This window comes from Pollicipes pollicipes, unplaced genomic scaffold (assembly GCF_011947565.3).
Source record: "Pollicipes pollicipes isolate AB1234 unplaced genomic scaffold, Ppol_2.1 Scaffold_4881;HRSCAF=5763_pilon_pilon_pilon, whole genome shotgun sequence".
NCBI classification, from domain to species: Eukaryota; Metazoa; Arthropoda; class Thecostraca; order Pollicipedomorpha; family Pollicipedidae; genus Pollicipes; species Pollicipes pollicipes.
The window spans coordinates 43,968,900-43,993,879 of NW_023596576.1; the positions used below are offsets into that span (position 1 = coordinate 43,968,900).

Sequence of the window (24,980 nt, forward strand, 5' to 3'; positions counted from 1 at the left end):
GCCGGCTACTTATGCCCGAGTGCAAATCATGGATCCGGTCGTTTTTTTGACCACTTTTGACGTCACATCTCAGTGAACGGAGAATATAAGGGTGTCAAACCAGCTGGTACGTTGTGGGGTAGCATACCGACTGCAAACTACCAGGCGATCTTTACACTGTCTGGCCCGCAAGTGCGCCGGTGGCCAACAAAACTACAAAGCCCCAAAGCGACTGATGTCAAGGATTGCTATCAGAAACAGCAGGACGCAGCCTAAGCCGAGGTGAGACTGTGCCATGACCCTAAAAATGTGTGTAGCCCGGTTCGCCGTAACGAATATCCACATACAACAGTTTTTTTCTTCAGTGCTCTTCAACAGCCTCTGGGAATGTAAATCATGACCACTTCACCTTCATTTAACAAGGTGAAGTTCACCTTTCGGTCTTTCCGTTTTAACTTTTTCAGGTATTTGGATATTTTTGTCGAATAAATTGAAAAGCTCAGCCAAAGCCACAGCCAGTCAGTTTTGCAGAAATGCAACTGATGGATTGACGCGCGAACGCCGCAACAGTGAACCTCACGCTGCTCATTCACATGAAAGTTATAATTCACATGAAAAATGACACATGACACACCCACCGTCCCACGCCGCACATAGCCACTCGCTGTTAATTTCAAAGTGCCTTTGATTTTTGACATGTCATGCATTTTTCATACTACACATATGAAAATATCAGCTTATGTAAAATATCAACTATATGTATATTGACTATACGTAATTCGGGATATTCTCCACCTGAAGGCATCGATATTTTTCTGCCGGAGTGCCACAACCTCCGGTGTTGATTCACAGCTTCGTAAAAAGCTTGCACAAAAATGATGCACAAGCCATGCATACATGTGCGTGGCATACCGTTTTATTGTTGAGGCGTTTCACTTTGCAGTGAAGGTGTGCTGTTTTTCCCTGCAGAGCTGTAACGTTTCGGGGCGTGGTGGTGTCGAAATGCGGCGAATCGAACGCCTGCTGAAGCCAGCCATCTGAAACAGGGCAGAGCTCATGTGACCGAGAGCGGCGGCCTTGTCCCGGAATGAACACAAGGCGTTGAAACACGCTCAACGACACGCCTTTTTGTCAGAACAGCAAATGCAGTTGTGGAGTCATCCGACTTATTAAGCAACGGATGGCATATAAAACAAAAAATGTAAAGGAGGAAAGGGAGCAAATAGACCGCAAATACAAATGGGAGGGTCTAGCGAGCTGTTTAGAATAATCCAACGCATTCCAGCGGGATCATGTACTTGAAGTCCGCAAAATTTGTGGGGGCTCTTGCGCTGAAATGACGCACGTGAAAGCATCTTTGTTTAGCGCTTGTTACCGAAAATGAAAAAGTGGTCTCTTTTCCTTGAGTTCACCAGTTGTCTTTGCTGACGTACTCGATGTTTTTGCATAACTTGTGTGCTGTAAAGCGACTTAAAATGGAAGCTAGCATTCAGAAATCAATGCTTTTAGCGTTTACTGCTAAACAGTATGGGTGTACAACGTATTTATCACTTGTTTCCAACCGCTCTGTTTTGCACGTTGGATAGGTAAAAGATTTCCCAGACGTCAACCTTGTAAGGATATTCAAGTGCATGTGATACATGTCAAGTCCATTGCCAATATTAAGATATCGAGCATGACTAGATATAATCAGCGAGACGGCCAAACCTGCTACATAAAGGGAGCGTTCCACATTTCAAAATATTAAAGTAAGCATCAAATATGATGACATTAACTCATTTATAACTGTTAGCACGCTTTTAAGGGGAAAAGGCTGCTGTACACAACACAATCTCCATGCGTAGTAAACATGCTCCTCAATGCGTCATTGATTAAGCCATCGTACCTTGTACAACATTGATTGAGAGCCAATCGACGGCTGTTACATCTGGACGTTGCGCTCACGGACGTCAGATAAGAACGACTCGACAACTAAAGAACATGGCGGTACCAGAATTGCATAGACCTTGATCGCCGCATGACAATAGAAGGGCTGGTTTTCAATGACGTATTTATGTTGTCATGGACTTTGACCTGGAAATAGTCTTCCCCAAATAGTCTGCACATCTTCGCGCGCGTGTAGCTCAGAAAATGGAAGGGCTTAGGTCTCAAAAAGGATAGCGCTGTGAACTGCACCAAATAATCTTCAATATTTTTATTCATCTCAATGATCAATTTTATTTCAAAACCCCTTACAAATACGAAACACTCTTCTTAATCCTTGCATTTACATTAGCTGCAAAATAGTTAAATAAAATTGACGCCAAACAGAGCCGTATTCCACCTTTCGAATGCACAGCCTTATCTCCTTTGCAAAAATAGGCCTTAACCATGTCGGCATACCGTGGAGGTAATTCCATAACGCTTAAGATATAACGGACGTTGTAATCTGTAACGCGATACACCACTTACCAATGACATGGCTCATAATAAGTGCTTGTGTATGTGCTAATCAATTACCATTGTGCCTAGGTTATTTGGGAACAAAAGAGCATCCTTCATTGATAGATAACGTAAAAATATTTGGCGTACTACCTTAACACACGATGGCCTGGGCTGCTAAACGTACATTACCTCCTCAGAGTTACTTAAGTGACTTTCGAGCCATTCAAAGCAAGTTCATCAAGCTCGCGGTACCTGTCAAGTGGCTAATTTAACGCATGTAGCAAAGCTTTGTTAGATCACTGAGTTATGACATGATCTGCGCAGGAAGGTACACAACTATTTGCCCTTTTACGGGTCCGCAGTTTCCTGTCTTGCTTTGCTCTTTTACCAGAATGTTCACTTGTGGTGAGCTTGCGGAGTGTGGCGTCGCCCTAAGGTTGTTACGGTAGCGACCGGGGCGCAAAAACAAGTAAAAATCTGCATCGGAGGACGATCTGCGCAATTATATCATTAGAAGCATCTGTGTCCATGAATTTCAGGTATCCGGTACGGTACTGAAAACTATTGGATTGCCCGTCTCTGAACTCCGTCGAAATGTCGCATTGATTGGTTGTCTCTGGACCCCGTAGAAATTTGTCACCAGATATCGGTAGCCCGATCAGACGCTGCGGTGGCATTAATTGCCTGCAGCTGCAGTGTGATCTGTCCTCCAACCGTGTGCTAGTTTGACGCTGCTCCCACCATGAGACTGCCAGTAGCAAGCGCGAGGATGCAGGGGCATTTCGTCCCCAATGCACGTTGCTGAGATCTAAGTCGAGTGACTTGGAACCCAGCGAGTTCAGCGAGCGTCGAGCAAAAGCGAGGGAATGCGTGCGATCGTGTGCATAAAATACCGCTGACCAATGCCTGCTGAGATGGGTGTCCTGTAAATGAACACTCGCCGGGGTAGTCGGTTGGGCACCCTTAAATTTGACCAAACGTCGTAGCTCTGAATGACTGAATGGTTTGTTCAGGTTTTCATTGAACAGAAAGTTCGGAGCAATTTATTTTATATGAGCAGAAGCACAGAGATAATCTGGAGCTGCCTCTAAGCAGCTCTCAACGAATTATGATCAACTAACAACTAACTTTGCACCGCTACAAAAGTCGATACTGAATCTAAAATGGATCTAAAACTATTCTATGTCGTGCCGGTTGATAAGATTGCATGCGACAAGAAGCTTTAGAGATAGGGTTGGTAAAAACGCCCCAAGACGGCGAAAGCGGACAAAACAGCTTTGAGGCTTCAAATGATGGTGACAAAAAGTATCGCAGGCGGCGCATTACACGATAAAAAAACCCATTGCACTGGCCTTAGCTACTGGCCTAGCTGAACGCTCTAATGCCTTCACCCAACTATCACTACACAGCATATCAGAATTATATCACTATGGCTTATATAAGTCACATACGTTTTGAGCGGCATTGTACATCGTGCAAATAGAAATTACAACACTGAATGTATATTCACATATATACACATTTCGGGTGATCATCAGATTATTTTTGTGCCTTGAACGATACGGCTTGGCATAATACCCATTTGTGCGGCGAGCACAAATGGGTATTAGGTACAGCATGGGTAAATGGGCAGAGGGCAGCATTGCTGGCAAAATACAAAAACCGCCTCGTTCTCGGCACGGCAATTGATTCACCGACGTAGAGCAGTGTTCGCCGCTCATAACCACCAGCTCTGCGAGCAATGACGGTGATCGAACGGGGAAGTTGTTCGGAACGTGCCGCCAGCGTAGTCCAGAAAACAAGCCAGGATTGGCTCGGCCAAGGCCAAAAGAACGCGGAGATCGAGACAACAACTTACCGGAGAAAATGGTGCCTGTTGTTGCAAGCCATAGTAGATGATTGTTCTAAAAGAAACATAATTAGGCGACCATAGCAATCCAAAGGAGGCAATCAATTACAAGGGTTGGGTAACAAAACAGTTTGTAACTATCAGGGAAAGAAAAATAGGCCAAGTCGATCTGATCTAGCCCATCTCCGAAGATTTCCCGCAAAATACCCGACTGTGTGCGTGAGACGATGGCAACGATACGTCCTCCGTAACTGTCGCTCCCGCGCCATTAGCGTCCAACAGCGTGCTGAATGATGCCGAGTTCTTGAAGGACCTCACATGTTGGGACATTTGAAGGACATTTGAACCGTACGGGGTTCGTTGTTAACCTTTTGCTACGCTGGGGTGGTTGAAAAACCGCGTCACCAAAATTTCGCACAGTGGGTGACACTTTCAAAGTTCATGCGATCCAACGTATGACATACTGATCCTAAGGTACAACTCGCATTGATCGTTAAATGGTATAAGCCAGTATTTCTGGATAAACCGTCCCAGATCACAGGTGCTTAGAATGAATACATCAAACCGCGAACATGCAATGAGAAGAGCCGCCTATCTCTCTAACGTCGTTGGTTACTAACTCAAACATCCATAACATCTAACATGGTTGGGTAATTACGATGCCTGAGCAAAACCGTGAATATGACGATACCGCTGTCGAGGTCAGCCGAATACTTCAAAGTAAAATGTTCTTTTTACGTTTGATTTATTTCAGTAGACCACAATTCGACACCAAACCTAGTAACGCCCTGATTTCACATTATACATGTTGTCATCAAGCGCCGTGATTGTTTGCTCCACAAATACGTAATTGATTATTTTTGCTTTTTATTCCCACATGAAACATGCCATCTCTAATGAAACAACAAAATCTTACATTTCAACCATATGCTACGAACACATGCCAAGAAACGGACACAAATGAGGCTCGAGTGTGAATGACTGAGCTTGTTGGAGGTGTTCATATTGTTTTGTCCTCTCTAGGATTTCACGATGTGGCTTCAGTGCGTTTACAAGGTACCACCCAATCCAGTTAAACAGCCGTAGTGAACATAATGGTCACGTCACATTTCCGTTTTGTCGGTTGTCAACGAATCCCCCTACAAGCGTAGCAAAAACACTATTTACATATAATGCCGCCACCACTTTATGGTATAATGCCACCACCAAGGTATACCTTGGTGGTGGTATTTATAGACACCGTGGTGATTTGCTATATGGAAATAACTATTCTGCCTACTTTTACAGCGTGCGAACCCCAAGTCATTTAAATGGAGTAGCATCATTTGCAATGCGCGCACATCATTATGAATTCAAATGTTGACGACGTGCTTCAGCATTGGGGATAGCGGCAAGTACAGGCACCTATGCACATAAGCACAGTATTTATGTGCATGAGTGTACCTACTGGGGAGCCACCTTCTGGGACATGTCTCTCCAATTGACTCAGCCAATACTGACTTACAAACCCCAATCTTAGAGACGTGGATACATTTATATGTGCGTGGAAATATCATTCAGCCACCGAAAGGCGCCGTCACTGACGGTAAGTTTATGAAAATGCACTGAAATGAAGGCGAAAAATTGTAGCAATTCCTAGCTCACCGCGGCTCTCACAGAAAGAGAGCAGAAGAAGGAGCGGGCACATCACGGAACAAGGGTGGGAGGATCACGAGGATCACGTTCACAGCAGTGGGATTACTGCGTTGAGATGCCGCCATGAGTTATGAGTTCCTTCAAAGGCATAGGCTGCGACCCAGGCTGTGCTGTGCTTCTTTGAGTTCTTGCATCGCATGCTAACATCAGCCGGGTCCAGATCGCTCCACGCGCCTGTGACACGTTGCATCTTAGCACATGTGAGCAAGACAGTGGGCAGTGGGCCGTAGATATGCAGGCATTGCAAGCAGTGCAAGGATACGACTAGGAGTATCCGTCTATACTACGTCGTTATTTGTGGATTTAGACAATGTGGAGGTTTCTACGATTATTGCGTCTTTTGTTCTGTGCTGCAACTGAGCAACTGTAACGTGTTAGGCGCCCATGAGTTCCAAACAAGCGTTGCGGAGTCTTAACGCGTTGCGCTTGTGGCAGGCTATGGTTAGGTGTGGACTATTATGTCATCTTGCCACCCTCGATTAAGATGAGATGCTCGCAGATCTCTGTCTTCTCTGATTTAAGGACTGAGAGGTGAATGAATTTAACGAGCTTCAGACCGAGTCTGACTGGAAAAACACGAGTGAATCTGACAAGCCTTATAATCAAAGTTAGACATCACAGTTGTCATGACGATCTTCTGTGTCAGTAACCTAAGCCATCTAGAATTAGCCATCCATAGGCTTTAACCCTCGTCCTGATAGGACGGGTCGATGCAACCCCTTAAGGTTTTTTGACGATACATTTATGTTTTTAAACTCTTGTGGGCATCTATTACGTGTGTTTGAACACCAAAAACGTATCCCCAGCGTTTTGGTTTCGGAGCAGTGGCGGGCTATTTAGCAACGCTGCGCGGCAATATAGGACCGGCGCGGGCGGCCCGCGGCTACAGACTATGCCGCGAAACGCGCGCGGCGGGCCGAATTGACGAATATCCCGTAATATAATTATTTTCAAGAAGCTATCTAAATTCACTTTGATATCATTTATTATTGTTGCAGTATGTAACATCCTAAACATATTGCAAGATATAGGTACATGTATACAACATATGGGACATTCCTATGTCAATGTTAAGGGACTTAGCTGGAGGTGATGTGGAAGTTATATTTTTTGGAACCTTTTTGCAAAATAATATTCAGTATTATTGGCTGCGTCTGGACGTGCGTCTTTCTACGCCGATGGGGTGGATAAGAAAGATCATACAAATTGGTGACGAACCAAAATCTAACTGAAACGGTGCTTCAGTGCGCCACCACCAGTGTTTCCTCATACTGCGATGCGAGGACGATAATCAAATATTTGCATCCAGTTCATCGCAATTTTCATATTTACGTCATTATCACATACCAATTTTATCTCACGTAGGTAAACCCGTTATTCATTTTAACATATTAACATTTTGCATTATGTTAACATTAACATTAACATAACATATTCATATTAACATTTTGATTCAAGGGAGATACCGTCGCCTTTTAAAGGGAACGTCAGAGGATAAAGATATGGTCCATCAGCGTATACTGAACAAGGGCATGCTATTTGCTTTCACTTAAAAGTGCAGGAGTTATCATGGCTTTCCTAAACAAGAAGTATGCCACATGCGTCATACTGCTCATGGTGTCGATCCAACCAACCATCCAACGTCACATCAAACCATCACCCGGCGGCGGCAGTTGTTAGCGGGCAGCTCGTTGGACGTTGGTGGTGTTATTCCCGATCACTTCACTGGCACAAGCAGAACGCTTTGAAATAGCCCTGTCGGCAAATAACAATCAAACATGCGAAATGAGCATGAGTGTTCAGGTTATTTCCATTAGTGATTAGACCATAACACTAAGGTTCTGCATATCTAGGTGTAGTACATCGGGCTATATCAATTAAAAACGTCACAACGGCGACAGCTTGGGGAGGGATAAACGGCTTCAATGAATGTTGCTGGAACAAACGGAACAGTGGCGTAGCCGGAGGGCCGCCAAAGCAGTGTTTTCTGATGGTGTAAAATTGTAACGCATTTCGCTTTGTTTCTGGTGTCAACGATTCATTTCGAAACCATAGTTTTATTGGTCCCCCTTTACCAAGTGTTCTTGCCATAACCAGAATTATATCAGTTTCTAAAAAAATGATAAGCCCCTGGCATCGTTTACGCTATGTCTTATAGGACCGTGCGTGATCAGTCGAAGTGCCTTTGAAAGATCCACGTGCGGCAATGTACACTAAGCCTTCGACGAATTTTCGTAATCACCTCAGAAACCTACGACCATGTGTTTCTTGAGCCTATCAATGATACGATATGTAAGGGAATGTGAAAAATAAAGCGGCTTCCGAGGAGTATATTGCTTACAACATCTTGAATACTCATGAAAACAGGCAATCACAATATGTCTTCGTGCAAGGCAATTATGTATGTTTCAACCAATCTAAATTGCACTTTACTTTTGCGGCAAAATGTGACATTTGGATGCACTCTGAATATATAAACTTGTTAACCTTTTTGGCCTCTGAATAAAAGCCTTTTGATGTAAAAGGGTGAAGCCAAGGATTTATGATAGGATTGGGTAGTCGCTTCCGAAAATAGTTAGTGTTGCTTTGCGTGGGAGTCTTACATGTCGTCAATGTCATTGCTGCTCAGAACGAAATCAGACGCTTCTTTGGCAATATGTTACTGGTGTCGTCGGCAGCAAAGCACAGTCGGACACAAAGCATACATATGTTCAAACAAGCAAGAACATTTATTATCTACGCTGTGGTCCCCAGGAGTGGCGCTATGATCCCTGACAATGGAAGCTTCAGTTCTCGCTCGTGGTCGCTTATATTTTCTGCATCGCTACTGCGTCAACATCACTGGAGTAACTGCGGGCGCTTCACTTCCGTAATGCCAAGGCGCAAGGCAAGGCAAATCGCTGGACGTAGCAGGCTTGGGAACGACGACCCGTGGGTGTCCAGACGTCTAGGGGCGGTAATGTGTCACTTACTAGAAGGTAGCAATAACTTCTCAATTTATTAGAGCTCGAGAGTTTATGGCAGATCAGTGGCGGATAACCGGAGCTCATCTTCTTGAATCGGAACACAGGTCAGCCCCAGGACGGAATAAACGGAGAACGTCCCTGCTCTCCATCTTTGGGAGAATTTTGCAATGGCCATATGAATCAACATAAAAAACAGGCAGACTCTGCTCCTCCGCCTTATTTCTCGCCTCTTGATGCGACACTTATTGCCTGTCTGAAGGCGCTCGATACTGCGCCGCTGTGAAAGGGCGAAGTTCTGCGGCGCAGTATCAAGCGCCTGCAGACCGATGCTGTTTGAATGGGCAGGCCGACCATCCTCACTATTTACAAGCATCTCTGGAACTCAAGCGAATTCCAATATTGCAGAGAGACTTTCACATTTTATGGGGATTTGAACTGAAAGAGACATTTTGAATATCATTCGGTGCAGTTCACAGCCATGCTTTAAGATCTAAAATCCGCTAGTTTCTGAGCTACGTGCCCGCGTAGATGTGCAGGTCATGTCAAGGGCATTCACACATGCACGAGACCATAGCAACGATATTTAAATCCTGCCGAGGGGTTTTAGGGGTTTAACTATTACCCTGATTCAGTGTTTTCTATTACGCGGACTACTAGGGGGGGGGGGGGGGGCGGTTGACACAACCCTGCCTCTAACGTTTCCAAACTACTAAATGTAGAACTTTGAGGCGCGATTGCATAACAGGTCGGAGAGATGACCTAAAAAAACTTTGGGCATCGCATCACTACCTATCTAGGCCAGGGTTAATAGGAGTGTCATAACCGAGCATGCGAACACAAGAAAACTTCTTAAACTCACGAATAAATATGCGAACAGCGTGAGTTGCGAAATAAGAAAACCAGGCATAACCGCATGCTACGTGTCTGTATATTGTGCTATCTTCGAAGATCAACAAAACATCCACGGCAGTTTCCGTAGCAGTTTCCGGAAAATGTCATCCAGCAAAATACGCAGTTATTTTTACGTTTCCATGAATGGAAGAGTGCCGTTGATGAAACATCCACATTCTCGCGCATATTTGTGGTTGTGGAATGGTACCGCAGGATAATGCAGTACCCGCAATGTATTGGCCTGTAGACTTGTTGACGTCGAATGATTAAGATGCGTTCTGAACAATTATTCACAGCGAGCATGGTCTAAGCGCTCAACCAGACTTTGATATTCTGGATTTTACTACATAGGCCACCTCCGTCCAAAAGCGCTCAGTAATGTGCGAGAAACAATGCCTGCCACATCCGGAGTAGGAGGAGATGCATGCATCCCGTTCCACACATCTGTAAACCTGGTTCCCAAAATAATTACTAAATATGCTTTTAACGCTTGATCTATTGTACACTACACAGTGTCTGCCTTGGATCTGATCGGTCAGTGAGCAGAGTTGGTGCACGTACACCACAGCTTCGTAAACGAATACTATTACCACATAATGCCATGATTCGTTTCTTATATACGGCCGGATTTCCCAGCTTTTCTGCCGCCGGACGCAAAAGCCGAGAAATCCCGAGGAAGCCTGCCGCGCGACTAGGTGCATTTTCAGCAGCAATAACGGAGCGGAGGGAAAATATGACGTGTCTCGAGAGGATCCGGACGATCATGACTCGATAAGCCTGTTAGCGTGGCCCGGCCACCCTGGGATACCGGCTCCCGCAGGTCAACACGCAGTGCCGCGCGGCACACGGTTAAGAGACCAAGGCGTGACTGGGGACGTCGGGCCGCGAGACATCACGACTGTCGTTCGGCTCCCCCCAGGCGCTGCTCTGAAGGTCAGCCAGGCCCCCGCCGTTCACCAAAGGCCGCACCACGTGTTGCCGACAGACTGCATCCCAAGTCCAGCTGCGGATCAGACCGTCCCGACCGAAACCACCGCTGGAGAAATGGCGGACCAAGCCTCGCCGCCTGAAGCTGGCCGGGACGAACGGCAGGACGCGGCCTCAGGCTCCGCAGTCCTGACCAAACGGGCAGCTGGCTCTGAGGGGGGGGGGGATAGCGCGCCAGGATTGCCTGGTAAGCAACAGGAGAGCGCGGCCACGGTGCCGCGCCACACCAAGCTGGTGGTATGCGCCATGTGCCCCAGCACCGGCCGCGTTACCTACGAAATGGAATTGACACTCTTTTCCTGTCTTGGTTGACTGGCTGGACGCAATCGGTAGAGGTCTCATAAGCGGGGAGGGAGGGCTATGCGCTCCACTCCCAGCCTCGTTAGCTGGGCAGTGATGGACTGAGCGTTCGAGTACTGCCCTCATTAGCTGACAACCCAAAGAACATGTCCATGAATGGCCGACGATGTATACTGGCCTAACGAGCCCACCATTGGCAGCTTTACGGAGGCTATCGACCTAGCGACGAAGCCAACAGAATACTTATGTGCACGGCTTCGAGGTACAACGAATGAATGTACTGAATACTAAAACCTTAGGTGAAAAAGTTCGAAGATGAACGTGGTCATGCTGGCTACTCGCAGGAAGGATGAGAGAAGAAGACTGATGAAAATTGTTCATGACGGATTGTTGGGCCTAGCGCAACATCATGACGAGGGTCAGGGGTGAATTAGGGGTGTTAATGCGAACAAACAAGAGGGCTAACGGCACTGTCAGGGAAGTGGTGTTAGGACAACGCTGCCATCCCTCCAACATCAGCAACTGTCCTTAGCATTTCCTTTCCATCTCGTCTTCAAGTGGGCAAGTCGCGATTTATATGAACACTTACACTCTACGGTTCACAGGCCAACACTGATTAAATTCGAACCAAGGCGGACCCGCAATGCCAGCTATGCCTCGCAAGGACCATTTCAGCTGTATAGCTGCAATGTTACAGCAAAATAAATGGACGTGAACCCAGTGTATCTGAACCCTCGATGTTTATTTTATTCTAGCCAATCTATGCTCTCTCGAGAACAAACATAGCAACGATGAGTGACAACAGCATCAGACAACACGCGCAAAACTGCGTCAGATTAGTGTAACTGAACATCACTGTAAGTGGCCATTGATGGCTCAGACCAGGTCAGCAGTCACATTTGCGAAGGTAGACCACTTCACGGCCCAGAGGTAGAAAAGCATGTTTCACTGTCTCTCGAAAAGTATGCTGCAGTCTCCAAACTCCCCTTTTCGGGTCGACAGCATCTCTCCCCAGCCTATTCAAGCTCTTTACCTATCTATCTATCTATCTATCTATCTATCTATCTATCTATCTATCTATCTATCTATCTATCTATCTATCTATCTATCTATATATATATATATATATATATATATATATATATATATATATATATGCAATCTAAACACACAGCAGACTCTTAAGATTAACTTCTGAACATTTTGTATAGTTAAATTATTTTCTATACACAGTACCTAAAAGCTGCATTCCAACAAATTCGGTCTATTTTAAGCGTTATGTTTTTGAGCACGCTCAGCTAATGAGATTCCTTCGATTCGAAGATTAAAGATAAAGCGATGCATCTCCCGTCGTATCTGAGGCAAATTTGTTCTACAAACAGGAGATGGGCACCGAAAATACCACAAGCAATGAGTTAACTAATATTTTTACCGCTTCGCTATCTACTGCAAATTTCATACACGCTCCCGATGCATATGAAGTTAGGGTGTGCTGTAAATGTTGCTAGTAAAAGAAAAACGGTGTTCCCTTGCTCAAATAATGAACATTTGTTTCCTCCGAGACAAACAACAGGAATATGAAGACATTGCTGGTGTGGATAAAATCGATCTTCCCAATAATGAATAACCCGCTATTCTGTGACGCCCATGCCAGCCATCTTCCTCCCGCATCAAAACCGTAATTTTCAGCAAAACACGGCTGGAGCCACGTTTGTTCCCCATGCGCCTCTTGAAACTTTTCCGCATACCCTCGAAGAGTCGCCCATCATACCTACACTACTTTTTGACGTGATAGATATGACATCCTGGACTCATGCGTCTGGGCCTTCCACGAGCGCGATGCACGGCTGAGAAAACCTAGTTCTTATCGTCAATGAAGAAACAAGCGAGGGTGGATGAGATCCTCTATCTCCCAGCCTGACGCTCTCGCCAAATGCTCTGATTTCCCGACAAAGCCCGCCGTGTAATGACGCGTACACCTCCGCGCGCGCGCACATGTGGTTTAAGGACGAGCGCACTGTGGGCAAGAGTTAAAGCTTCAGGGAGACACTAATATGACGTCAGTTGCCGTACTTTACGCCTTTCATTGTGTGCATAGTTGTGTGCAGTTGTGTGCAGTTGTGTGCATAGTTGTGTGCAGTATTGTGACAAGCCTTTTATTTCCTCATGCATCCAATGACAGCTTCATTGATTTATCATTCATTCGGCTTCATTGATTTATCATTCATTCGGCTTCATTGAATTATCATTCATTTGGCTTCATTGATTTATCATTCATTCGGCTTCATTGATTTATCATTCATTCGGCTTCATTGATTCATCATTCATTCGGCTTCATTGATTTATCATTCATTCGGCTTCATTGATTTATCATTCATTCGGCTTCATTGAATTATCATTCATTCGGCTTCATTGATTTATCATTCATTCGGCTTCATTGATTTATCATTCATTCGGCTTCATTGATTCATCATTCATTCGGCTTCATTGATTTATCATTCATTCGGCTTCATTGATTTATCATTCATTCGGCTTCATTGATTTATCATTCATTCGGCTTCATTGATTCATCATTCATTCGGCTTCATTGATTTATCATTCATTCGGCTTCATTCATTTATTGCATCAAACACTGATTCAAACACTGATAATGGGCCATCGGTGGTTGTGACCTGGGACATATCATAGGGCCACACGGGTCGAGCCTCATGTGCATGGTCACCGCCTCACCATCTCGAGAACTTAAGGTACAACAGCGTCCTATCGACCGCCTGGACGCGAAAGGTTAATGATACGACCTAGACAAAGAGGTCATCATGCACGCCCCATGAGAGGCAAAACTTAACTTTGCGATTCTTGCGGAGGGCGTGTAAATGTTTCACACGCAGAAGTTAAAGCATATCAACATAATGTGAACAGTGGGCCAAATGTTAATGCAGAGAAAGTTAGGGGCCCTGTTATCTTGCGGGAGCTAGTATGTTTTTCGCCTAGATCACGAATGTTTGAAGGCAGGATGCCATGTGCAGGCACGGTTCATGATTGAAACTGACGGCATCAGACAGATTATGCTGAATGAGGCACAAGCTGAGCAGAAAGGTGCGGTCAGTGACTAAATACTAATGAAACGACAACACTGGATCTGCCTTGGATTACCTAAAAATGAATAAGTTATAAGTGCATGCATGTGAAATAGCCCACAACAGTTAACTATATCCTTCTTCTCTACCATAATATGTATCTACGGGTTAACAAAATAGTGCCTTATAAATGTATACAACACATGTGGGAACAGAACCTTTGGGATAAAGATTTACCTTGGTTAAAATGCATACGTTTTCTGCAAGATAAATGACACTTTATTTGTACATCTCGTAATTTTTTCTTAAACTTTGCACAATTGCTATGGCTCTAAGCTCTGGCCATTGCGGGTCGGAGATCTTGTTCTGACAATAATCGACCTTAATATGCCAAAATGCACAAGTTAATCGATGTTATCAAGGAAAGCATTGACAAGCTTGCCAAAACTTGAAGTTTTGATGCTAATGGTTTCCAAAACACGAGTTTTGATACCTGATGCGGCAATATTACGGGTACTTATGCTAAGAGATGGCTCCGGGTTCCGATATGGGGAAATACATCCAGGGGAAGTTTGGTGACCTTGTCAAGATAGAAACTCATCAGCATAACCCACCCCCCTGCCAAGATAGTAACTCCCTTGGTAATTCCGGGAAATAAAACAGGCTGGAAATTGAGTATGTATTGATTTGTTCTTCGCATAGTAGAGAGCGAGTACATCTTTAAACATGTTTGTGCAATGTGAAATACGTCCGCGCAAAATAAGCGACCCTCGTGCGCCTGAAACGGCATCTGCAACACTGGAACCAAACGCTCTGAAAAACTTGTGCGCACCACATGGAAGGACACGTTCAACACAAAGCACTACCTTTAGTGACATTGGTTTCCGTCATCCCTGCAACATGCAGCGAGGCATGCACATTACATGGCCTTGCATCTCAGTGGAGAGTCTGGACCTTATCGTGGCGACACGAGAATAATGATCAGAATCCTAAGGCAATCATGTCGCCTGATGACGCATAATTTAGGAGTTCGTCGAACACGTGACTGTGATCATGCATGGTAGTGGTCACGGAATTGAGGCCAATATCCTGACACAGACGAGTTTCCACCGAACATTGGATAGCACGCGGACAGGGGTTCTATCATATGGCGGCAACGCAGAGCATGGGTCCAGGACGTCTTCTTTAACGGTACGCTCTCAGCGCTGCATGGAAGTGAACGGTTTTATAAAGTGTGATATTCCTTGAACTCTTCGTCTGTGCCCGTAATTTGTGCTTAGTTTATCATAACAAACTACAAGACACCTTTAAAGCGCGATAAGATGTCAGATATTACCTTGTTTCCTATTGAAACACCCTCACGTGCAACACACAAATGACCACAACAAAGTCATTGCTACCGCAAATACATCTTTCATTCATGGCGGTGAAAAGCTGCTCCGGAAAGCTAGTTGTTCCTTACAGTGAAAATCAAAGCGGGAAACGTTCTTGGTATTTACAGCCGTTCTAACCCAACGTGACCTTTCGTTTACGCCGTAATTCAGCATTGCAAAAGGGCCGTTCCTGATGCACATGGTCTCAAGCATTAGAGGGAAAAGCTGCACTAGAGCAAAAAGCATTAGAGTGAAGAGCTGCTTCTAAAAGTCAGTTGTTGCTTCCGATGAAAATTAAAGTGGGAAACCTTCTTGGTATTCCAAGTCGTCCTAGCTCAGCGTGACCTTTCGTTTACGCCACATTTCAATATTACAAAACGACCATACACATGACCTCAAGCATTACAGCGAACAGTTGAATGATTATGCCACTTCGGCCGCACGCTGTGCGATGCGACCAGTAGTTCTTTTAGTCATTGAGAGAACTAGGTCGCCTGGCACATCTGGGGTTCGGTCCGGACCAATCAGTCAAATTCCCCATGATTCAATTAAACCATTGCCCCCCCCCCCCCCCCCAGCTCTCCTTCTTTGTTTTTAGTTCACAAATGTAAGCTTCTCTCCTCCATTGCTTATCTATGGCAACCGACTCTCCCACTAGCTCTGCACACGCACTTCGATGTTCTTCCTTCCACCGCCAAACCCGGGACACGTAGACCGCCAACACAAACAGGGAGGTCAACAAGCGTCCTGCGGCGCGGCGCGTTCGGAGCGCGGCGCGCGACACGTGGCGCATCTCGACGCCGCGTCACAGTGCACCGGGCGACGCCAGGCGCTGTCAGACACGTGACACCGGCAGCTCCTGCAGGCGTCACGTGTCTGTAGGCGTAGGTGCAGGTGTGCGCCTGACAGTTCCTGTTTGCCAGGGACGGACAAACCTGGCTGTCATGTTGGCTGCGTTTCTTTTTCCATGTCAACGTTAACTGCGATACATACGAAAGGTGAAGGAGAACGGTAAAACACTGTTTCATTTGTGAAAACATCTTGACATCTGCACTTCTCCATACAAGATAAAAAACCTTTTCATCGTTGTTTCTCGGCATCATGGGCGTAAAGTTATTACGTCAAGCTAACTTCCTGCATTGCGCCACGAGCTACTGGTTCATCAACGTTCAGGTGCTAAATAAGAATATATTGACAATCTTCAATATTTTGAGCAGTGCTCATCCCTAAGAGATGACTTGAGGTTGCCTGAAAGTGCAGCTTGTCATGGGTAAGGAAAGATGCCGTGACAGGTCTCTTCTCAAGAAATGACCATTGAGAATTAGCACAGCTCGAAATATTGAGTATCTTTAATAAAATCGTTAAGCACAACAAGGCCATTCAACCAGCACCTCCCAGCCTTCTGAAGGTCGTTAACTCAAAAACAACTCTGAACTCATCACGACATATGTAGTACAAGTAACATCCGCCAGGTGGATGTTCAACACATCGAAGTTCTGTCAATCAGATCAGATGCTGGTGAAGAAGCTATCTTGGCTATTTCGGTAGCCCCTACCGACGCTAGGATGACCCAGTCGGTCGCTAATGCAAGGGCTACGGCCAATCTGACCTGTAAGGCATCTTGCTGACCTGAACGGATCAAGCAGATAATTGCTGGTTTCGGTTGGTTTAATTTCGCGGACGTAGCTCCATTTCGCGAGAAATAGCGAGGAGGACATGCTTAAAAGGAATTCCACCTTTGAAACGTATTTCACAAACATGATCCGGTGAACCCTCAGGACGTCATGAATGTAAAATGCACTGGGGGAGCGGATCTCCATCACGAACAGGATATTATGCGCGATTAGTTTTATTTATTTTCTAGTCCAAATTGCGTGGGCAGTGTTCCAGGCCAGTACTGAACTCTTTCCTTCCTTCTTTCTTCCCGTGTGTCATTCCGTGCATGGATGATTTGCATTTCTAAACCCTTGTACGATTCCAGTGCGCGTAAGACGGCGCTCACCATTGTGCAATTCATGTTGTTTTCTTGAATCATGATTGGATTTTGCACACAGCATGCAAATTGCGAGCAAGGACCTTCAAGATGTGTTAAAACAGCCCTGTTCACAATGCGATGGCTTGTTTTCCAAGCAGAATGCATCAAAATTATGTCACAAGACAGTGCAGCTTTCTTTGGATCATTTGCTGAAAAACATAAATCCGATGTTGTTATTGTTTATTGACATATGTCATTGGTGGCGCATAAAAAGGAAAGACATAAATTGCGTTGCTTTGGATCCGTTATATCTCATAAGGACAAATAAAATGGTACGTGCCCATTTCTGTAAAATGCGAGTGAAAACTGAGAGGAGTAGGTGCTGCACAGCCATAATTGTCAATTGTGAGCAAAGTAAATCCAAAATAATTTGGCTGTGCTATTACCATCACAGTGAATATACAACTTAATTTGCGAGATTGAGTTATGTGTACTTATGCTGCTATTTCATGTTTGCGAGCACTGCTGGATGTGGCCAATCGCACCAAAAACTGTGCTGGTTGATAAGCAACGTACCCGAGCAAAAGATGGGAACGTAAATTGTGTAGGAAGTCTACCCTGATGTTCATATTGTTCCGCTCAACATGTGATGACTGCCTTTCCAAACAATGCCCCAATGCTTATACTTAAACCATACGCATACTTGATCCATGTTAACAATACTTACAATGCATGTTTTATGACAAACATAAAACATATGTTTTTAAAAACATAAATACAATGCATGTTTTCCAATACTTACAGAACATCAGCCCACCTTGAACAACAAAACAGCTGGCCAGACAGCAGACGGGGGCTGCCATATAACATCAACATCAACCATTGATACTCTCCGAGCAGTAAATGCAGCTTATGTTTTGTTTTCCATGCATCGTGTGTTATTGGAACCAACAAAATATTGATGGAGACTCTACTTTGTCTGTTTGTTGAACTCTGCATGTAAAAGCTGGAGAGGTGCAGCTGAAATAATAAATGACAGCAAACATACTGCAACACGAGTGTAGGAATTTAAAACACCATTGTGTTATGTTGTTGCCAGCATCGCCCACCTATCAATGGCTCTCTGAAATTGGTAAAATGTGTTCATTTTGGAATTTTTTGCTTTACCACACAGTATACAATATTGTGTGGCTGGTATCAAACTTTGTGCTGCGTGATCATCAGCCCACTTGAGCCAGAAGTGTTGAAACTGTATGCAATGTAAGATGTTTGCCAAAATGTCCAGTGCTCTTTTCAAGATTCCATGGCTAGTAGTCAAAACATGTTGCATAACAACTACAGAACAATAGCATCCGTGCTCAACACGGATACATTGAAACAGCTGGTCAAAACAGCAGCCTTTTCTTTTTTGTACCTTATGCCTTTTTTGTATCACTAAAATGTGCAATGCTTCCTATTGTTTTTGTGCAACTCTGTATGTAGCTGAAAAAGTGGAGAGGTTCAGCTGGTACCATTAGGAGCAGTGATCATTCTCTGCACGACTGAATGTGAACATTCAAAGCACCATTACTGCTGTGCCGTTGTCAGCATGGCAAATATAAAAATGGTTGACTGAGACGCTTTGTTGCTTGCGTGCTATGGTTGGTTGATATTGATGCCAGATGTCAAACTCTGATATAAATGCTGTCATGGTGACAACCTATGACTGCTGTTTTTGACAGGCTGTTTCAGTGTATGATGCAGATGTTGTTGTTCTGAATGATAATGCAATGCAGTTCTGCATCGGTATCAGTGTGTGATATTTTGCAAAAATCAGTCATGGCATCTTGAGAAGAGCATATTAAACGTCTTGATAAACGGGTAGTGAAAACTGTGTCAACTGTTGCTCACTGTGCGTGAAAATGCAAAAAGGCGGACTACCCCCTTTAAACGCGTCACCCGGAGCTCAAGTGAATATGGATCCCACGCGAAGCGCGATTAGACCCGGTGGTAGTCTTAACTAAATTGAATGACCAATGCCGTGTTTCCGCTGCACCCAACTTCTCGGCGTTCTTCTGCCCGTAAATGCTTAAGTTGTTAAACATTGTGCGTTTCTGTGTGTGTCTTTGCAGACGGGGAAGAAACAAATCTCTGGGAAATGTATTTCTGTCCGTGCTCTTCTGCATCAATGATTTTTAACCTGATCTCTCCATTCTCCTGATTTTTACGAGTGATTAGCCTGCGTCTACTGCCTTATCTTTTCTAGCCCGGTCTAGAACTCTAACGTGACTGTGCAGGACGGCTGCAGTGGAAGCACACTCTCAGCCTGCAGGCCAAGCATCTGCTGTGTGTTTATATTTATCTAAGTGAATTTGATCTACACTTGCGTTGTCAGCTGCATAGAAGCTCGCAGAAGCTGAGACGATTTAGTGATATTCTTATGGTTTCATTTGTGGCTATATCGTATCAATTGATTCGCGCTGTGACGTTTGACGGCCGCAGCAGTTACATTATTTGTTAATGAACCGAAATAATTGTGGGTACAGTGAAAGTGATAACAACTGTAAGTGTTACCCCTGCGGCATCAGTCATTAGCTAGGGGACAAGAACTCAAAATCATGGCATTGATTTAGTCTCAACATTGTTCTCTGGGTACCAAGGTACCGGCAGCCACGATTAAGTAGGACATGCAGACTAACTGCGTGAGAGACAACACGGCAAAGTTGTCTGCCGGCGTCATCATCACAGCTACAGTAAACACATAACGCCTGCATCATCATCTTGTCCGCAGTATGTGGTGAATGCCGAGACTGTACATCATCCGCATCCAACAACTGTCACAGCCTCAATCCAAGCGCCCTCCACGAGCCACAACAGGACGACAGCATTTGCCTAGGTGGCTTACGCCAAAGCTCAGTTAGACGCTCGTCGGTGCCATAAGACTGTCGCAGAGCAAATTTTCGAATATCACAACGTTTAAGTGGATCGCCGTTTCATTGTACGGAGCCAAACCTAAGACCCGCAAGTCTAAGAAAGGTTTAACGCAATTAAATGTGAATATGTTTGGTATATAGCTTTGACAAGCCAAAGCTACGTTGCATGGCCGTGTACCTACGTTTACATGGTTACCCTGTTCAGACGTTTACTCAAGCAGAAAGCGGTAGTCACGAGGCACCTATACGGAAAAATACGATTCAACGAAAATACCAGCTGCTAATCAGCTACAATTGTGCAAAAAAGATCCCAGGAAAGACAACGATCATAATCGTCTCTAAGGCTTATATATATATATATATATATATATATATATATTATCCATTCATACTTTTTGTATGCGCATGGCAATGGTAGCTTCGACACTTTAACGTTGATGATACTAACCCAATATCGCAAAATGTCAAAAATAATAACAGTTGACAAAAATAGCGTATTTAGTAATGGTTAAGCCACATCTTGGTGCAAACACCATCCTGTGTAGTTCAAGTTCTTCTATCGTGTGGCCAACATACGGCTTAATGAGCTGTCGGAAATAATGCACTATTTTAGCTAAGTAGAAGCCGTAATGAAAGGCACTAAAAGCACGTGTAGATCCCGATCACCGCAGCTAGTAAGCCGTCCGGTTACCCGGCCTTCTAATCAATCATTCAACCACCAAATTTCTCAAGCGCGACCTCAATCTTCCGACCGTCAAATTAGCCGTAATTGCCGCAGCAATGTCATGTCCATGGGCCGCTACCTCAGCTTTCGTACGAAGCATGGTATCCATCACAAGCTGGGCACCATAATATCCAGATTCTCTGACCGCAGCATTTTTAGACCACCACAAGGCAGGGTTGAACTCCTCTCAGCGTGTCGTCGAACCGTATGGTGGACATCTGAATCCGCGGCAGGTGCATGGCGGGTCGGTGCAGAGCTTCCTCACCAAGGTATGCAGCTCTCCTACCTCCTCGCAGCGCTGGAGGATGGTCCTGACTCAAACATGAATTACCTGCCGTGCCCCCCCCCCCCCCCCCCCAACATCCCCTACCTCCTCTGCCGACGACGGCCCAAAGGCGCACAGACACGGATCCTCGCCTCGGAAGTAGACGATGTTGGAGAGATAAAAAAAAACAATGCGCGGTGAACATCGAACAAATGCACTGCAATTATCAGGCTTCAATTCAGACTTCGGCACGGCGATGAGGCAGAGGGCACCGTAGGACAGTTGGGGCTTGTTTATACTCAATCAACCGTTACAGACCCGAGATGAGTTGCTGCAGACATCCAAACTCCCAATGTTGTGGACTTGTGAGGTGACGAAGCTCCGACTTTGTGTGACATCACCCTTGTGTGACGTCAATCAGAGATAGAATATCCAATAGCTGACTACCCGCAAATTTTTCAGCAAACCGACGCCTTTCCGTGAGGTGTAAATGGGCCTCCAGTCGTGTCAAAAAATCATTCATCACAAACTAAATAAGTAATCTCATTGGTTGATCTTCGGAAAGCGAATCGATACAGCTTCCTATGAAAAACAGCAAGTTATCTGCGGGCTCATTATCAAAGGACGCCAAAATACCCGGGCGGGAGTACCAGTGCTTGCAGCGTTAAACTGGGTACATTTGCCGAGAAGATGACGATTGCGCGGCGGATAATGGCCTCTTATGCTGGCACATTTGCGAGGCGGCCATATGAGCATACGTGCCGAGGACAGTAGATGGGCACACTGAGCTGGGGCCTGTTTTCCTACTTCCCAGGCGCTTATCAGAGACAACAGTCTACTCGACTCAGCGCAGCATGCAGCCATTAGAGCTGCACTGCTCTGCATATTTTAGCAGGTCATCAGGCCACCAAAGCTTACAAGGGGAGAGGGAAGGAAATGCCGGCCTCGTCTGGTACTTCTCCTGGAGCTTTCTCAAGAGACCGAGCACTTCCTAAAGAGCATTAGCGCATATCGACACACGCTTGGACATCACCTTCAGTAAGTCAGCGGTCGTGGGCATTCTGAGACCCAGCAGCAGCGACCTCCGCTCCAACCGGACACATGGCCCGACACCGACCGCAATTAATTAAACAGCCATACCGCTAATGTGGGCGCGATCAATACTGCCCGATCTCGCCATTATGGTCCTCACTGTTAATGCCATACATTCAAACTGGGCACGGTCATGGCTAAGCAACGTTCGGGGTTGGGCTGTTTTTCACAGGAGGTTTGAACAGGAAGGATGTCTCAATTACCTTACCTGTATCCAGATGTTGTCTTATGAGCTAAGTTATTGTCACGGCATCAGAAGTGACGATAGGAATTATGGTGTGATTAGGGGCAGCCACATTTCGTTCGCGTATTTTATATTTTGCACCTATTTCAGTTGCAAGGTAAGATGTTTGATGTACCACTTCCAATATACAAATATCGGATTTTGCTCGATTTGGTATTTTCTGGATAGGGACGTGATAGTTAAGTCGTTAGCGCCTTTGGCTTCCATTTGGGGATGGGGAACCGAGCTCGAGACCCCAGTTACACCATGGCTCCTGAGCGATAAGATGACGTCTGCAGTCGCTGACGCTCCGTAAGAGCATGCAAGACGACGTGCGCCGCATTACCCTTGAAAACGGAGGAAAGGTCTTTGCTGGAAACCAATTTATTTGAGGTCTATCGACCCGCACCTGCTGTTTCCAAGAACGATAGACAGCCTCACGGAATACAACGGTGGACTTCAGCGATATCTCGCGTTTGGCGAAGACAATGATGTTGCTAGGTCAGCAAATGGACCCATTAGCCCAGGCCAAAAGTTTAATCTAACTGGAAATTGGAAGTGGCAGTGCCAGCTCTCTGGAGCAGCTCAAGCACTGGTACGAAACCTGACCATCCCGACAGATGGCTGGCAGGCTATGGTGTCTGGTGCATGGCAGATGGCAGGCTATGGTCTATGCATGGCTATTTCCCTCGTGCTCTCAAGGTAATCAGTCCCTCAGATGGCACTCACACCCATGACTTGCGTACCCGGCTCACTCTTGTCGGCGCTACAAACATTGGCATGCGTCAATTTCAAGTGCGGGTGGTGAGGCTACATAAATAGGCCTGAAATGCTGATCTATAGCCAAGGTGTTTGTGGGATATTGGTCATAGCCTAGGCTTTTAGCCAAAATCCTCGGCTTAAGCTGGGTCATGCATGTCTCATTTCCCAAGCTTGTAATGCGAATCCAGACCATGTTTCTGATGGGGTGAATCAACAAATTTTATAACTGAAAAGTTGATGGCAAATCCCAACCGTTGTATAGGCCATTATATGCCCAAATAAGCTGAAAACGTTAAATGCGTTGCAATGTATCGTAACAAACGCAATCTTTGTGGCGATCGAAGGTGATGCCGTTTTTTTTTAGAGATTCTGAAGTTGGCTCGGAAAATTTCGTTAGCTAGTGGTTCAACTGACTTAATGGAAACACCGTGAATGGAAACTGGACTATTTTGGCTTTAGATACCAATACATTTACATGACGAATGGTCCGCTAAACTTCAGCTTTAAATGTTCTTGCATGCCAAATTTAAATTTTAAACGACTTCACTGTGTTACATTTCAGCTTTAACTTCCTTAACACTGTCAAAAGATACCACAGTACATTACACAGCAGCATGGAACTTGCACAGGAGTGTTTCTGCTTTAATTTAGAGCATATTAATACGTGTGTTTGTATCTTTTGAGCTAATATGTATTGATGATGCAGAGCTTCGCTAATGTCCTAATGTTGTGTTGTTCCGCCGCCCGCCACCAACGGATTCATTGGTTACTGTCTGACGCCCTCGCCGGCAGTAGATTGCCGTGCAGTGTTCCTAAAAACAAGTTGCCATCCAGACACCCATTATTCCAGAGATTCTGATGTCAAAACAAATGCAATAAATGTCCACGAAAGTACCCAAAATTTACGCACAATTACGCAACACGCAGGAGATCTATGCTTGGAAAACTTTGGGACGTGGGGTTTTGCATTGACCTCCCGGTCCATATGTCAAGGATTAAAAGAATGCTCGTTGAGTATGTCTATAGCCTGGATAAAATAGTTTGATATTTATTTAGTTTTGCATTCAGTTGTAGTGACTATTGGGCATGAAGGGAACATATATACATTGAGGAGACTGGCCTACCCAGCGCGTCTGAGGCAAGGATGTCTCGATATTCTTACTTTTTTGGTCTGATGGTCACTACCACATATGTACGATGAAAAGGTTACGAAGCCATGACACCTCCTGTCAACTTAAGTGATAACTTACTTTGGTTCTGCATGGTCAAAAACCACATGTTCTTCCTTACCAGCACAGTTCCTTTCACCTCCACAGAAATCTCCACCACAGAAATCGAGGTCCTTTTCGTATCCAGCCACATTTTGTCCACCGCAATCCACCAAAAACTATCCTTTCTCTTTTCTCTTTGTCTACGTTAAGGCTTTCACACGATTAATCACGAAACGCTTTAGCTCTAGACCCGTTTCGTGAGCCCAACCTGTTCG

The 24,980-nt window shown here is 45.1% G+C and overlaps 1 protein-coding gene across 1 annotated transcript in view; it reads right to left on the bottom strand.

The window, feature by feature from the left end:
* LOC119101076 (neuronal growth regulator 1) overlaps positions 1-24,980 on the bottom strand; it is a 41,862-nt gene that overhangs the window by 11,161 nt on the left and 5,721 nt on the right. Inside the window, exon 2 of the mRNA XM_037224330.1 lies at positions 892-1,016. Within this exon, the coding sequence (XP_037080225.1) occupies positions 892-1,016 (125 nt within the window). The remainder of the gene's footprint in view (positions 1-891; positions 1,017-24,980) is intronic.